Here is a 14,593-nt window from a genome sequence, read left to right on the forward strand (position 1 = left end):
TGTCAAACACTCTTTCCCTGGAGCCTTGAAAGTTGGATGATGAATATTGTAGTTCAAATCCCTACAGCGCAGCAATTAACATGTGGTGTGCAAACAAAAACTTGTCTGTGAAGACGGTAACTTCAAATCAGACCCAGAAGCAGGCCTCACAAAGTCTAATATTTGAAACAATAGCTATTTGGCTTGGGAGTTGCAGCTGTTTTTGTCAAAGCAGTTTCTGAAGTTGCTTAAAATTGTGCCAAAGTGCTTTTCGTTAAATGTTTGATATTAGGACCTGGTGATTTGCTGAACCAACTACAGTGTATATTTGAGAGCACTGGTCCCTGATGTGCCTGGTTACAATTCTCCAGCTCATTGTCTTCCCTTAAATGTGTGTAAACTTTCTCCCTCAATAGATGTCTCTTGGCCTGTGCCCAAGCTGAAGTCTCTGTGACTGCAGCGCTGCCTGGATCTCAGCCCTCGCAGTGATGCAACTAACTTGGCTGAACCTGTTCAACTCTTAAAATTATATGCATAAGGAGTCTCTTAAGGACTCAAAGTGCAAAAGTGCACCAATATGTCATGTCTTACAGCATATAAAAACATTTCTGTCCCAATTCACGAACAAAGTCCGAATTTAATGGATGCTCGATAGAGGAGGAAGAGATTTAAGGGAGGCAGTAAGGAGGAGTGTGCAGCAGCATCTGTTCTGATTCTTGGAAGTGATGCAGGTTGCAGTGTCCACATGTTCTGAGTGCTCTGGAGTTTGTTGACTCACCGTGCAGATAAGACCTCCTTATCAAGGCTCTGCTTACCCCCTCACTTTCTCTTAATGGGTTCAAGCTGTAATGTGTGTCCTGAGCCAAAGACGGCGTGTAAATAGTGTATGGAAGCAGGTGGGAGTCAGGCAGGACACAGTACGCTTGGATATGTTTGTTTGTCAGCCGCTGAGGTGGAAAAGGGCATGAAGGCAAATGGACACAGGAAGCCACCAGTGTCTTGTGCTGAATGTCAAGTCCAACATGTTATTTTGACTTGATGGCTGTTATTGTCTTTAATAATACCTACCATAATTATATGGGGTGAATAATCTGTCGTATGCAGTTTCCATTGAGATATTTTAGCAGAGCAGTCCACCATGGACCAATGGAAAATAAATATTTTTTTAAATGCTACCACACTAATATGGGATATTGAAAAGATGCTACTTAAAAACATATTTGATTGTCTGTCTGTATTTATGAAATGATCCTCTCTTTCCTGGGATGGAAACAATCTTTTTGATAATAAAAAATTGCTTCAAACATTTAAACCATAATTTTAAAATGTATGATCAAGTAAGTAGTCTGGCTGTTGCTTTGAGTGGGGAAATCAAATGAGGGATTTCTAACCTCTCCTGAACATGTTTTGGAGAGTTTATTGTCAAAATGTTGAGTGTCAGAATTATTGTGGTTAAGTGAGCTTTTCCAGGGGTTTGTCTGTTTCCCCAATTTGACACAAGATTGTTCTGCCACATCTGGCAGTAGGATTTTTTTAAATAACTCCATAGTAAACATCGAAAGTTTCGCTCTGTTCACCAGAGACTCTGAGCTCAGCTACAGAGTACATTATAATGAGGTCAGCTACGGTTCCACAACTTGAAGCATTTATTTTTTTTTGTCAAGTGGAAACTGAAAGAATGAGACAATGAGATTGTCAAGAATCCAGTAAAAGTGACAAATTTGTATTTTACAAGGACTGGATGCTTTCCCTGTAGATCTACCTCATTATCCTGCATTTCAGTTACAATCATGTTGAATTATGAAAATGTGTGGAGCTCTTCCATTGAAGTCAGGTTTCTCAAAGCCCACATGGAAATCTAAAAAGTCTGCTGGTTCATAGCACACTTCTTGATCCAGATTTGCATGTTTGATTTGAACATGACACAGAAGGTTTCATTTAAGATTTCACCATACTGATGATGTTGAAATAAACATTTAAACTTGTTCACCAATTGTTCTCCACCATCCATCTCTTTCTTCATTTAAGATGCAAGCAGTGTGTCATGACATAATCGGAACACGGTGACATCACTCCTTATCCTTGTTCCTGCCCCAGCTTCCTATGACCTTTGCATTTCATGAAAGCCAACATTCAACTTACAGTTGGAATAACGGTTGATCCTTTTTTGCCTTATTTTCCAAAAGATGAGCTTTGAGCTTTGTCATCATGATAATGGTTTAGAACTACAAATGATGGCCACCAACAGGTGGCCTCTAGATGACGACCGAGGGCTTGCCTGTTTCTGCTGTGAAGAAGGGCTCGTTTCCACTGTATTTTTGACAACAGAAACTATCTAGTCGTAACGAGCATCAGTGCAGTTGTAACCATAGAATTTCTGATGATTAGTATTATAGACATTCCTTGCCAAGAAAACAAAGTCGTACTGTTAAAAGAATAAAAACCTACAAATAACAGAATTCATATTTTTAAATGAGAATGCCCCCTATCATTTTACTATACCTTTTAATGTTCTGAATCGATATGAAAAAGGCCATGGATATAAATCTGGTACCATTCCAAAGGGCTCTTACTTAATTAAGCTTAGATTCTTGGAGTTTTTTTTAAACGTCTGCAGTGCTTTAAAATAACTGAAATGATTGGTAGGATGATTTCCAACAAGGGATACTTGTACCAGAGGGAGTACTTCTCCAGCAAGGGGCAACAATAAGTTGAAAGAAAAAAATACAAATTGCGTAGTTGAAGGGATATTGAGCACATCTGACAGCACTGGGTACATTGAACAAAGACCCCATTGTAACTTGGTTACCTCATAGTAACGGTTAAACTGTGTCGGTAAGCAGTCTGCAAGTGGCCACTCACTGTCTGATATTCATTATACATCCATGGTCTGTTTCCTCTGTCCTTTAGATAACTGCAGCTACAGTTGTACTAGAATTGCATTTGACAGCTAATATGAGGGAGGACATAAGAAAGTATAGTGCCATAAAGTAAAGAACCAACCATCCACACATGCTCGTGTGCGTGTCTCGGTTCTATTGACACCTGTTGGTGATTGGCCATGATGTCATAGCATCTTACAACTGTTCTAAGAGTTAGCTTTTGTTACCACACATTTTTTCAATAATGGGAACCCCTGCTGGTTTCACCGGTTCAGTTCGGTGTATGGGGCTAAACCGGTTTAATTTATGCAAATCAGTCGAACCGGCATTTGTCTTTATGACACGCTCAGGACAATTAAAAACATCAGCGACCTGTGCTGACGGCGTCACAGCACTAAATCCAATGCGTCTTTCATTAGTAATGAGCAACAATGTGTGAGTGTGATCAAAGTGATCAAAATAATATTGTGTTTATTTAGCAAGTTTCCAAGTCGGCCAGTGCGCAAATTGCAGCCGCCCTGATGTCGAACGAGCCGAGGCCGGCATGAGAGAGATCACTTTTCGAGGTGGGAGACGCGAACGCCGTACCTTGTGTTTACATCGACGTTTTGAAGATGTGTTTGAAAATGTTTAAACTGGCCCAAGTCTACTGTGTACCAGAGGATTATCCCCAGGAAAAGTGTGTTGAGAACAGTAGATGTAAAAATGTTAACTAACAAGGTGTACATTCAATCAGTTGCATTTAATTGCATGAAATGCATGCTCTGCATGGGAGGCGAAATGCAAAGGCCATAGGAAGCTGGGGCAGGGACAAGGACGAGGAGTGTTGTCACCGGGTTCAGATTATGTCATGACACACTGCTTGCATCTTAAATGAAGAAAGAGAATGGATGGTTGAGAACAATACGATATTATTGAGCCTACTTGTCATTTAGATTCCATTGTCTTGGTGATATCTCTCCAGATCTGACACCCAGTGAGTGCAGTGGGGAGCAGAAACTGCCTTTATCAGAGGTCTGAAGCTGGGCCAGGGATGGGGCAGGCATGGGACCTGCTAGTGATTAGCGCGCAGACAGACCAGGCTCCTGCCCGTGTTTCCTTTTCAGTTGTGCAATCTCAGCCAGTATCTGCTCACTGGCCCACCACAACACTCCTAATATCTTTGGCCCACTGTCACACACACTGGAAACAATCTAAAGTAGAAGAAAATGGCACAGGAAGAAAGTGGCCGGAGGTTTGGGCCACACTCCCTGCATTCTTATTATCGTAGCCCACGTCTGTAATTACAGTGTTAACACTAGGCTCTTTGGACTGAACCAGCAGGGCTTTGTGGAGAGAGAGAAAGAAAACACGTGGGGCAAGAGAGCGTTTAAAGATTGGATTCGGGAAGGGTGAATCTTGAGGCGAGGGGGTGCCATACGTGCCTTTTGGCTCACGAGTGTGTGTGTCATAACTCTATCATGTGTCGTGCCGCAGCAGTCTTTCAATGGTTATATCAGTGGAAAATTACTCATGGTTGTTTTTTCTGTGATGAGCCCAACTCCTCTTTCTCTTTCTCCTGGTGTCGCTGGTGAAAAGTATGGGGTAATGCAACACTGCAAAAAGAATGAAAGCCTTGACCAGCTCTTCAGTTTCCAGCATGTGGTTAATATATCTAGATTAGATGTGTACTTCACAAAATGTGTGGTTAATGAAGCCCATTTGTGGTTTACCCACCAACATTTTAAGGTAGAGTAATCTCCCCTCTGTGTCTCCACCCCCCAACTTGACTGTCTGCTCCTGACTTCTTTTCCAGTCTTCCTCCTGGCAGTAGCTTGTGCTGAAATTCCACAGCTAGGCACTGGAGATTTCTCAAATTCTTCCCAGTGTCACTCACTGGAGAAATGTGGCCAAATCCACACGTCCATGCATTGAAAAAGCTCATGATAGACTGAGAAATGAGATGCACTGATAATATTAGCCCTGGTTGTTCTCATGTTGTTGTAAGAGAAGGACTACCCAGAGTTTACCGCAGAGCAGTCACTCATCTCGGGACGCCTCCCATACAGATCAAACGGATGAGATTAATTACCAAACACAATGGGCTGAAGCATCAAAACGAGGCAGAGAAATCACATTTCGCTTCCATTTCTCTCATGCAATGATTGTTGACGAAACACAATTTTGGTACCTGATGATGATGATGATGATGGCAGTGATAATTTCTGTTGTGAAGCGAGCCCTAGTAGAAAGGTGCTTTATATTGGACCGGTGGTTGTTTTTTGGGGCGTTCAGGTCCCCAGTTTTCCACTGGAGGGAAAGGTTTAGTTAAAGAAGCTTGGCCAGTGTGGGCAGATTCAGATCATTGAGGTCAGCATGTAGGCCAATAGTATGACTGAGTGGAAAAGGCAGAGTGTTTGAAGTCATGAGGACACAGAGACATCCAAGAGGTCCATTCAGATACAACACATTCCAGCAGATAGGTCTGTTGCCCAAGGATTCTCCAGATCCTTTAAAAGTCGGTTATAAATCATGAAGTCTGTTACGTAACCCGAAACCAAAATCAACAAGTAATAAAGATTTTCATCATTTTCAAACAGAGGGTTTTATGTTTTTTCTTTTTACATCTGCTCTTAAAATTAATAGAAAACACATTTACTAATGTGTTATGCATTTTTACTTTCTTGCAGTATTTTGAAAATCCATTCAAAACTAATGGTGGGAATTGTTAACCATCATTTAAAGTCTTTATTATTTCCATACTTTTCTCTGTCCTTTCTGAACTTTCATTCGCAGTGTTCAGTTTTGACATTTTATTTTTTTATTTTCTTTAATTTATTTATTCTGACTGCACTTCACAGGGTTCAGTTTGGCCAGCACCCTGATAGTTTTGTTATACTGTTTTAAGTTGCGGAGTTGTCTTAAAAGACTTTCACATGTTGTCTAAGTGACTATTGTGACTATTAATGTTTTAAATTGGTTCAATACTGAGGCAGAACCCTCTAAGCGGCCGCTGTGAAACAACCTGTAAGGACAAGTGAACAGCAATCTGTGTAATGTTACGTCTCATAAAAATGCTTGTTTTTGCAACTGACGGGCTCAGATTCTTTAAGGTTTCTGACAGCATTATGGAAAGGACCCGGCGGTGAAATAAAACGTTTTTACCTTTTGCTTGCTCTGGTCTGATTGTCCAGACCATTGTGTCCCACTTAAAGGAAAACACCACCGCATTTCCATACTGAACTATGTTCTGCTCTGATCTTAGACGAGGTGATACATACCTCCCTCTCCTCTGTGCATGCACTCAATGGCTCTTGCGCGCACTCCGCGCAGCGGTAATTTGCTAGCATGTAGCTTGTCCCAGTATATTCCTGAGGATCCAAAGGGGGGTGAAGTTAGAAGCGACCAAGCACTTCCACGTTGTCCCTATTTAAATACGGTTACGTGAGTAGTTACATGACCCAAGTTTGGTTACACAAAATGAAACATGCCAATTTTTCTAAGCTTTGCCTGACTGGGCTGTTTCCTCTGCCATCTTCTGGGAATATGCAGGTTTTTGACCTCTCAAGCTAGACTCTTATGGAAAGAGTCTAGCCCAGAATGTCACACTTCTGATAACAAGCACTTTACGTGGATGTAAAGATTATGCCATCTTGCCTCAAGGGATTCCATAAAGCCACTGCTTTTTACAGCATTCAATACTGGACTAATTTAAAAAATTGTTGTCACTTAGACACAAAAACTTGGGAAATTGGGGTCCAGGTTGAAACATACATGAGTTACCCTATTTTGTCTGGTGACTGACCTTTTAGACCCCGGCAACCTCCATTGCCGGTCAACTTTTGTTTCTGGTCAAACTCTGTTGAGCCTACAAAAGTTGGCCAGCTAGGCTAACTAGCTTCCACTAGGTAAAGTTGAAGATAATTAGCCTAGCTTGCAAATATTTGCAGTGATTCCCACCAGATGTTACTTTTCAAAGAAAGAGAAAACAAAGAAATCTCTGTTGGCCGAGTGTGTCAAGCCTAGGTATATTTGCTGAATGTGCCGTTTGTGGAGTGTATCATGTCATAGCACCTAGTGCTCTGCCACTCTCGGATTGTGTTTAATTGTTTTCAGTATAAATCAGTGCCTTTAGAGATTATAGTCTGTAACGTTTGTTATGTGGAATTTCTGCATTTGGTTTTATCTCAAGCTTTTTATGTCAACATTTGGGTGGGGTTGGTGTTGGGTTTGAAAATGAGGCCAGTCAGTTGCAAATGCCAGGGCTGTTTTTCTTCTCTTTTTTTTAATCCCAGTCCATCACTGGATCCAGCTGTGATGGCTGTAGATAACCACACAGTCAAAACAGTCAGGGTATGTACACTCATTATGTATGTTTTTACTTACTGCACAATGGCAAATGATAAAGAACTGAAATTATTCCAAAAACGTCACAACGGACTTTTGTTGACTCTTGGGTGACTGTCGCAACAAAAAGAGTTACTACTTACGGTAAATAAGAGACAAATGGATTTGGGACATAATTGTTTTGTTTTTTGAAAGCCTCATTTTGCCAAGTATTTATGGGAGACAGACGCAGTATCCTCTGTGATGTCCTTGCTCTTGTAGGAATGCCACGGGTACTGGGGTACATTAAACAAGCTTCCTGTTGTGGACGTTTGTGTTACTCTTCAGAGCTTCCTCATATTGTCTGTGTCTTGTGGTGAGTTTTATGGTGGCTTAATGAAATTGTTGTCTTGTGATGCTGCTGCCACAATAAATCACCACTGTATGCTGGGTATTTGCTTTTGATTACTGTCTTTATTTCCATATTCCTGCACAACAATGGAATTGTTTTTTCATTATCCAACACTGTTATGATTACATTGGCAGGAGACATTCTTCCCTCATCTCAGTTGCTGAGGCTTGACTCCTGTATTTTACCGATCTAATGTTCTCTGCTGATAACTTTTCTTTGGTGTTGTTGCACAATGTCAATGATTGTCTCTACTTTGGAGTCAACCAAATGCAAAGCAGTTTATGAGGTGAAATTAGTACAATATGATGTGAGCTTGTCATCATAGATTTTCTTTAGAACCGCAAGAGTTCTCCCACAACACTGCTTAATAAGTTTTGTCAACTTTTTAGTTGCCTTCGAAGTGTGAAATTGGCTTTACTTGCAGATATTCATATTTTAAATGGAAACACAGGTGTTAAACACGAAAAGAGAATTTTACAAGAACATCACCAACCACAGTTTTATAGTTAATAAAAAATAAACTCACAACAACACTCTACAGATCTAATAAATAATTATAGAAACTAGGGACACAATCGGTAATTGTCATCACGGATTCAGCAGCTAATCATTTTCTCATGATTTTGTTTATAACATTTTTTTATGGTTATAAAAGAAACCATAAAAAAATATTTATTTCCAGAGCCCTGTATTGTCAGACCCACAATACAAAATCCCCAAATATCCCCAAATATTTAATTAACGATGGATTCCTCTCATTGGAGAAACTGGAATGAGAGAACATGTGGAATTTTTGCTTGAAAAATACCAGACATTTAATTCTCTACCTCCTAGGAGAAACAAATAAACACTGTCACATGACTTTGAAAAACTGAGCACAATAAGCTTCAATATGATCGTTTTTATTGTATGGCTACTATAATAGATTGTGTCCTAGCAGGGATGCCATAAGTGTACTAGAATATTTTACTCAATTATGGTAAAACTTGATAAAAAAAAAAATGCTCAGATAAAAGTACAAAGTAGGTCAGTTAGAAATATACTCAAAGTAAACGTTACTGCATTACATTTTTAAAAGGTGGTGTGGTTAAGAAAAAAATCTTACGCCATATGATGATTCAATTAAAGAAGACCTTTTAAGCTACAAAATGAAATTTTCAGAATACAATACTTTAATTTATAACATGCTAGCCAGACGCACCTCTTGTTCTTTAAAGAACTGATTTTCAACCGTCTTTTATACCTTTGCAATGTGGGAGCCAAACGTCATTCATTTATACATATACCACCCACAAAGCTGTTTGAAAACGTCCCTGCCCAGCACGTTTTTGGGCACGTATCTGACCCAAGGCTTATCCCCAAATGCAGAAACTCTACAGAACAGAACCTTAAAAAGTGTCAATAACAATAACCATTAACACTCCATCTCTCGACACGCGTGTCAGCCCACATGCTGTTGTCATGTTTCAGAATTATGTATATATGCAATGTGTGGCCCACCTGCCTCTTAATTACTATGCCTGATATAGACTATTTTATAGAGCTTTTCAAACTAATTGATTGATTTTTCCTGCCTCAGTGTGTTCTCAAACATGCAGCAGATCTGTCACCAAGTTGGAGTGTGTACAGTAGCAGGCATGAGTATGTGTGTACACACTGATGCCGTCTGTGGTACAGTGTGGTTGGAGGGCATAAAGGTTACTGTGTGCGTGTGTGTGTGTGTGTCAGTGAGTAATTGAAATGAATTGGTTTTAATGGGACCTTATGGGATGTTTGGAGTTATTTCTGTCTGAGGTCTCCTCTGGCGTCCTGGCTCCTCTGGAGACTGGCTTGGCCCTCCGCCCAGCGCCGGAGCAGTTCTACCCCTTCTTCCCTGCTTTCATTCTTGTTTCTCACCCTCTCTCGCTCACTGGTTCTCACTTTGCTTCTCTCTGTCGTGAGAGAGAGAGCGAGTGATTGTATGGCACAGAGTGGGTGAGTGAGTGTTTGTGTTTCCTCCCACTCTGCTTCCCTCCCAGCGCTGTGATTTAACAGGGCCTCCGGTTCGCCGAGCACTCACCCCTCTCCGCTAATCGCACAGTGCCACTTTAAAGGCCCCAGCAAGTAGTCCTGCCTCGTTCCGACTCTCATTTGTCATGGAGATCACATGGTGGCGCATGAGCTAGGACCCTGTGGTGACCGCGCAATTACAGGGTCGGCAGAAGGGAGCGAAGCCAGCGGATTCAGCGGCAAGGATGACTCCTCGGTGGCGGCACAGAACTTAAAATTTCTCTTCCTGTCGCATTTTGATGGACGGTCTGAGGAAAGAAGGCATACTGTATGGGAAGGCGGGTTGTCACTTACAGTCTAGCTTGTGTGTATGTGTGTGCATGCTTATAGTACAAGCAGAGCGGATTTTGTTTTTGTCATCACTGCTATTTTTAAATTATTCTGACCAATTTAGTGGTATAAAAATACAGATCCAACAAATACGTGTTGGCAACTTCTTCTGGAAAGACTTGCATGTGTTTTGAAAACTTTGAAAAGGACATTATGTGATTCTGCACCAGTCAAACCACAGCCTAGTTTAGCTCCAAGTTTGGACTGTTTTATTCACTTCTCATCCCCATAGTATGTACACTGTACAATGAATTAGTGCTTTGTTTGCTATACACTGTATAAATATGCCACTTTCCCCCCACTGTGTATGCATCTCCCTTTCCCTACAATGACACTTTAATGCCAAAATAAAACAACAACAAGGCAACCTGTGAAAGTAACTGCACCATCAAAGAATTATAAATTAATCAAAAATAAACAATTTATATGAAAAGCAGTATCTGTCTGCACATATGGTTTACTTGAAGATAGACAATATATTCATGTGCATATGTGGCTGTGTGGTTTGCGTGCCTGCGTGTGTGTGCGTATGTCATGGGAGAGTGACAGCTCCGTCTTTAGACTCCTGAGGTTATGCCAGGTCAATGGCCACCGGCCCCTGAGTGGTTTGGGTGCACAGTGGGGAGCGCTGGAACTGAGAGCACATGCCTCATCAGAGCAGAAGGATAAATGGATTATTGGAGGGATGAGCAAAAAAAAAAAAAAAAAAGATGGTGATGAGGGTGAGACGAACCACAGCATGGGGCAACGATGGAGTCACGGAGAACAGGACAGAAGGAGCGTGATGGTAGAAGAGACAGATTGAAGTAGTGAGGACGGAGTGAACGCAGGACGACAAAGCTCTATGTTGCTCATTAGGTTTGGGTGTGTACGGGAATGGCAGTAAACATGACATTTCCTCTGCAGCAAGCGGAACGACTTCAGCATCTAATGACAGCCCTGCAGCACAATGACTAGTAAAGCTGCAGCCACCAGAGCTGTCACCCAGCCCAACTAACACCAGCCACCACCAACCAGGAGCCCTTGTTTTGATTTGGAGCCCAGGCCGGACTGGGTGGAAGATGTCTCGAGCCAGCAAGTTACTGAACCGTACATGCAGAACCGTACTTGACCTCAAATATTCCACCGACTAGGAAAAGGGTACAATCTGATGTTTTTTAGACATAAAGTCACATACTGCATGAAGCAATTACAAGTTTATCTACTCAGACTTACATTGGCAAGCATCCATCCTCCACTGAGATGGTATCATTGAGGTGATGCCACACTTTCCTAGCTGGCACTTAAATCAAGCATGGCTCCGGGTGTGTATATTTGTATTGTCATGTAAGAATAGTCTGGGAGTAGTTTAGGAGTAAATGACAAGTTGACTAACTTTTCTTAGAAGCCAGACGGTGTTAGGAAACATTCAAAATTGACGCTTGTCCAAGAATATTGTGCAATTCAGCAGATTAATCAAAGAGAAAATCAAAATCTGTAAAAAAAAAAAAGCAAATAAATAGGATTAAACAAATATATTGATTCTCCAGAATTAATGCATTGTAACAACAAATGATTTTCGAATTCACATGATTTGCATAATATCAAATATATATAAGACCACTTTCTCATTTACTAATTCCTCCAAGTCAACGCTCATTACCCCACTGCCATTGTTTTACTTTGATTTTGGTCTTTGGAAAAAGCTTTATCTTATTCAACACTCAGTTGCAGCCTCTATACTAAACTCTCCTTCTTACCTTTAGATTATCTGAATTGCTATCAAACCAATGTTGGTGTGTAGTCTGTTGTTTACAACCACTCTTCTCACTGCTCCCATTTCAGTTAGGGAATGCATTTTAGTTTACTGGACATAGGTCACTCAGTGCTAAACTGATCTTGGGTTGCATTGACCTTTTGACCCTCAGAAATGCAGCTTTGCAGAGAACCACTCATCATCGGTTGGCTCCAGGGAAGTGAAGATGAATTTGGTTGTCATGAGAATATCCAGCAGCAAAAGTGAACTGTAGTCAACAAGCGCAAACCTCTGAAGGCTATTTTGCATAAAATTTGACACTGTACAGCATTGGGTGCCTAGCAATACTAGTGTCAAGTGTGAAGTACATCGTATTAACAGTTATCGTGATATACAAACACTTAAAGAAATTCTTGTTTTATGATTAGATTGCCGTATTATGCCTTGGCATCCAGCACTATTTAGAATAGCCTACTGAACTAATGCCAGTTATTGCACATTGTGCAAGAGACAATCCCCTTTGTGCAAGCAGCAGGGTTTTGGGTCAAGTCTATTTACTGCGTCACAAGCTTTCCCCAGCCCCCTGAGTCTGAAATTCTATCCCACAATACTGTAAAAAAAAAAAAAAACAGCATGAGGCTCCTTTTGTGTCAAAGGCATCTGAAGAATGCACTCCTGATGCAGCCAATACTACGATGGGCTTCCCCTCCGGGAGATGACCAAGATGGATATCGGAGTGATGCTGCTGTCACAGTACAAATTGGAAGCTGTGTGTTGTGTGTAGAGAGCGTTTGATGAGGGCTGAGTTCAGCATCAGGGCGGGGTGGGATAGACAGTGCCGCACCTGTATGAGTCATTGCTCTAAGACGAACCTAACAGCAACGTGTCATATCAAGACATCGCCCTCCTCTCAACTCCTCGCTTGATTCCTCCTTACTGTGTCGATTGCCAACTGTTGCTAGCGTCTTCCAATGTTGTTAATGCCCACATTCCTGAAGAGGGTGTCATATAATCAGGGATTGTTTTAACTCTTTCACCGCAACTGGTTAAATATTGCTTAACATCTAGCCTCTGTAAACTGACATGATGGTGGGATTTAGTTGTCTACAATAATGTATAATTGGAAAAAAACTGTAATTGCTGACTCATGTTGACCCCCAATACTAGTGTGATAGTGGTACAGTTTGACACAGGTATTTAGTGCTTTACAGCCAAACCCATGACCTCAGAAATATAAACATTTGCCTGTTTGGCATGGGCATGCAGCCCCATAATGCCGCTGTGTTTGACACTATGTGCTCCTGTTGGAGGGAAAATGTCAGGCCTAATTTAAACTGCCATATGGACATGTGATGCTTATTTTCAGAGGCTTATTTAGTTTCATTGCTGTTTAGCTTTGTTTGTGGCTTTGAGTGAATGGAGAGGTAGCTGATATTAACTCTGCTGTGTACAAATTATATTTTTGCTGTTATTTCAGTTGAAAATAGATGCATATTCCTAAACTTGTACCGGTAATTCCACTCGTATACATATTAGTCTCTATACATTTAATATGAATTATTATTATAAATTCTTCAAATAATGTTGAAAACAACACAGACCGTTTTAGAGGTGTTGGAAACAAAACAACTGGCCAGAGGAGAGGAAAGGTTTGCTGATGTTGCATAGAACAGACATAGCTTTGGTCTGGGCAAGTGGATGAGATTATAGTATAGTATTGGTTTTATGCTGTGTTAGATAACGGGTGGAGCAGATGCATCCTTCTACAGTAATGTTAGGTTGAAGAAAACCCAAATGCAAATGCATGGATGGCTGAGACCTCTAATGTCCATGATTGTCCCATTGGCCTTGTATACCAGCCTAAATCAGCCCTCCAGCTTATACTCGTGTGTCATATCCATTTTATACATACAAAGCAGTGACACAGCAATTCGAGGGTAACAAGCATTTAACAGTAGTATGAACAACGGGGAAACAGCCACATAGCAGGAGTAACTTTGCAAACTGCTCACAGCTATCTGCCTGAATATTCAAAAATATTTTCCTTGATATTTGGTTCTGCTCTCCTGTTCAGCTTACCTGTGAAAGCAATATCAGCGGTGTTGTTGAGGTCATTTAAAGGCACTGCTTCATTCAAATCTCCTGTAATCATCTGTATGTCTTTGTTTTTCAGTCGGTGGTGAAAACTGGACGTTTGCTCATCAGCCATGAAGCACCAATAACTGGAGGCTTTGCAGCTGAAATCAGCTCTACAGTACAGGTAAGGATGTGGCGTCAGTGCATCAGAAAATACTGTGTTTCCTGGGAGTTTATTGAGATCTGTAGCTCCAGGGGGGTTGTCTTCAAAGCTGTTGGTCTTAATAGTTTTCAATGCTTTTAGCCGTAAAAGTCCCACTTTGTTATAAAGCTAAAATAGCCTTTCAATGAGTACCCTAGAGCAGTGGTTTTAAAACATGAGGTGCACCTCCCCGGGGGGATTTTTTTCTAAAAATCAACGGGAAGTTATTAACTGCAATGCAGTGGGGTGATTTGTGTCTGTATCAGACATCGAAACCCCCCCAGCACAGAGCAATAGAGACATTGCTTTATCTGCCAGCCTGGAGTCATCTACAATAATTGTAGTCAAGGTAAGATGTTGGGACTCATATATTGTTGGTTCCATGTGAATCTATCCCCATCCTGCATGTCTTTGGACTGTGGGAGGAAGCCGGAGAACCCGGAGAGAACCCACGCTTACACGGGGAGAACATGCAAACTCCACACAGAAGGAACCCACTACACCACCGTGTAGCCCCACAGCGGACATTATTAAATAAAATACAAGGAAAGATGATGTAATGGACGGAATCCATGAATATATTGTTTTGTTTTGTTTTGTATCATTAATGCCAGTACCAATGC

At 41.1% G+C, this 14,593-nt stretch overlaps 1 protein-coding gene across 1 annotated transcript in view; it reads left to right on the forward strand.

Annotated features, from left to right (window-relative positions):
• The window catches only part of bckdhb (branched chain keto acid dehydrogenase E1 subunit beta), a 43,631-nt gene that overhangs the window by 20,591 nt on the left and 8,447 nt on the right, over positions 1 to 14,593 (forward strand). The window contains exon 9 of the mRNA XM_084026677.1: positions 13,866 to 13,952. Within this exon, the coding sequence (XP_083882803.1) occupies positions 13,866 to 13,952 (87 nt within the window). The remainder of the gene's footprint in view (positions 1 to 13,865; positions 13,953 to 14,593) is intronic.

This window comes from Eutrigla gurnardus (assembly GCF_963514095.1).
Source record: "Eutrigla gurnardus genome assembly, chromosome: 14".
Lineage (NCBI taxonomy): Eukaryota > Metazoa > Chordata > Actinopteri > Perciformes > Triglidae > Eutrigla > Eutrigla gurnardus.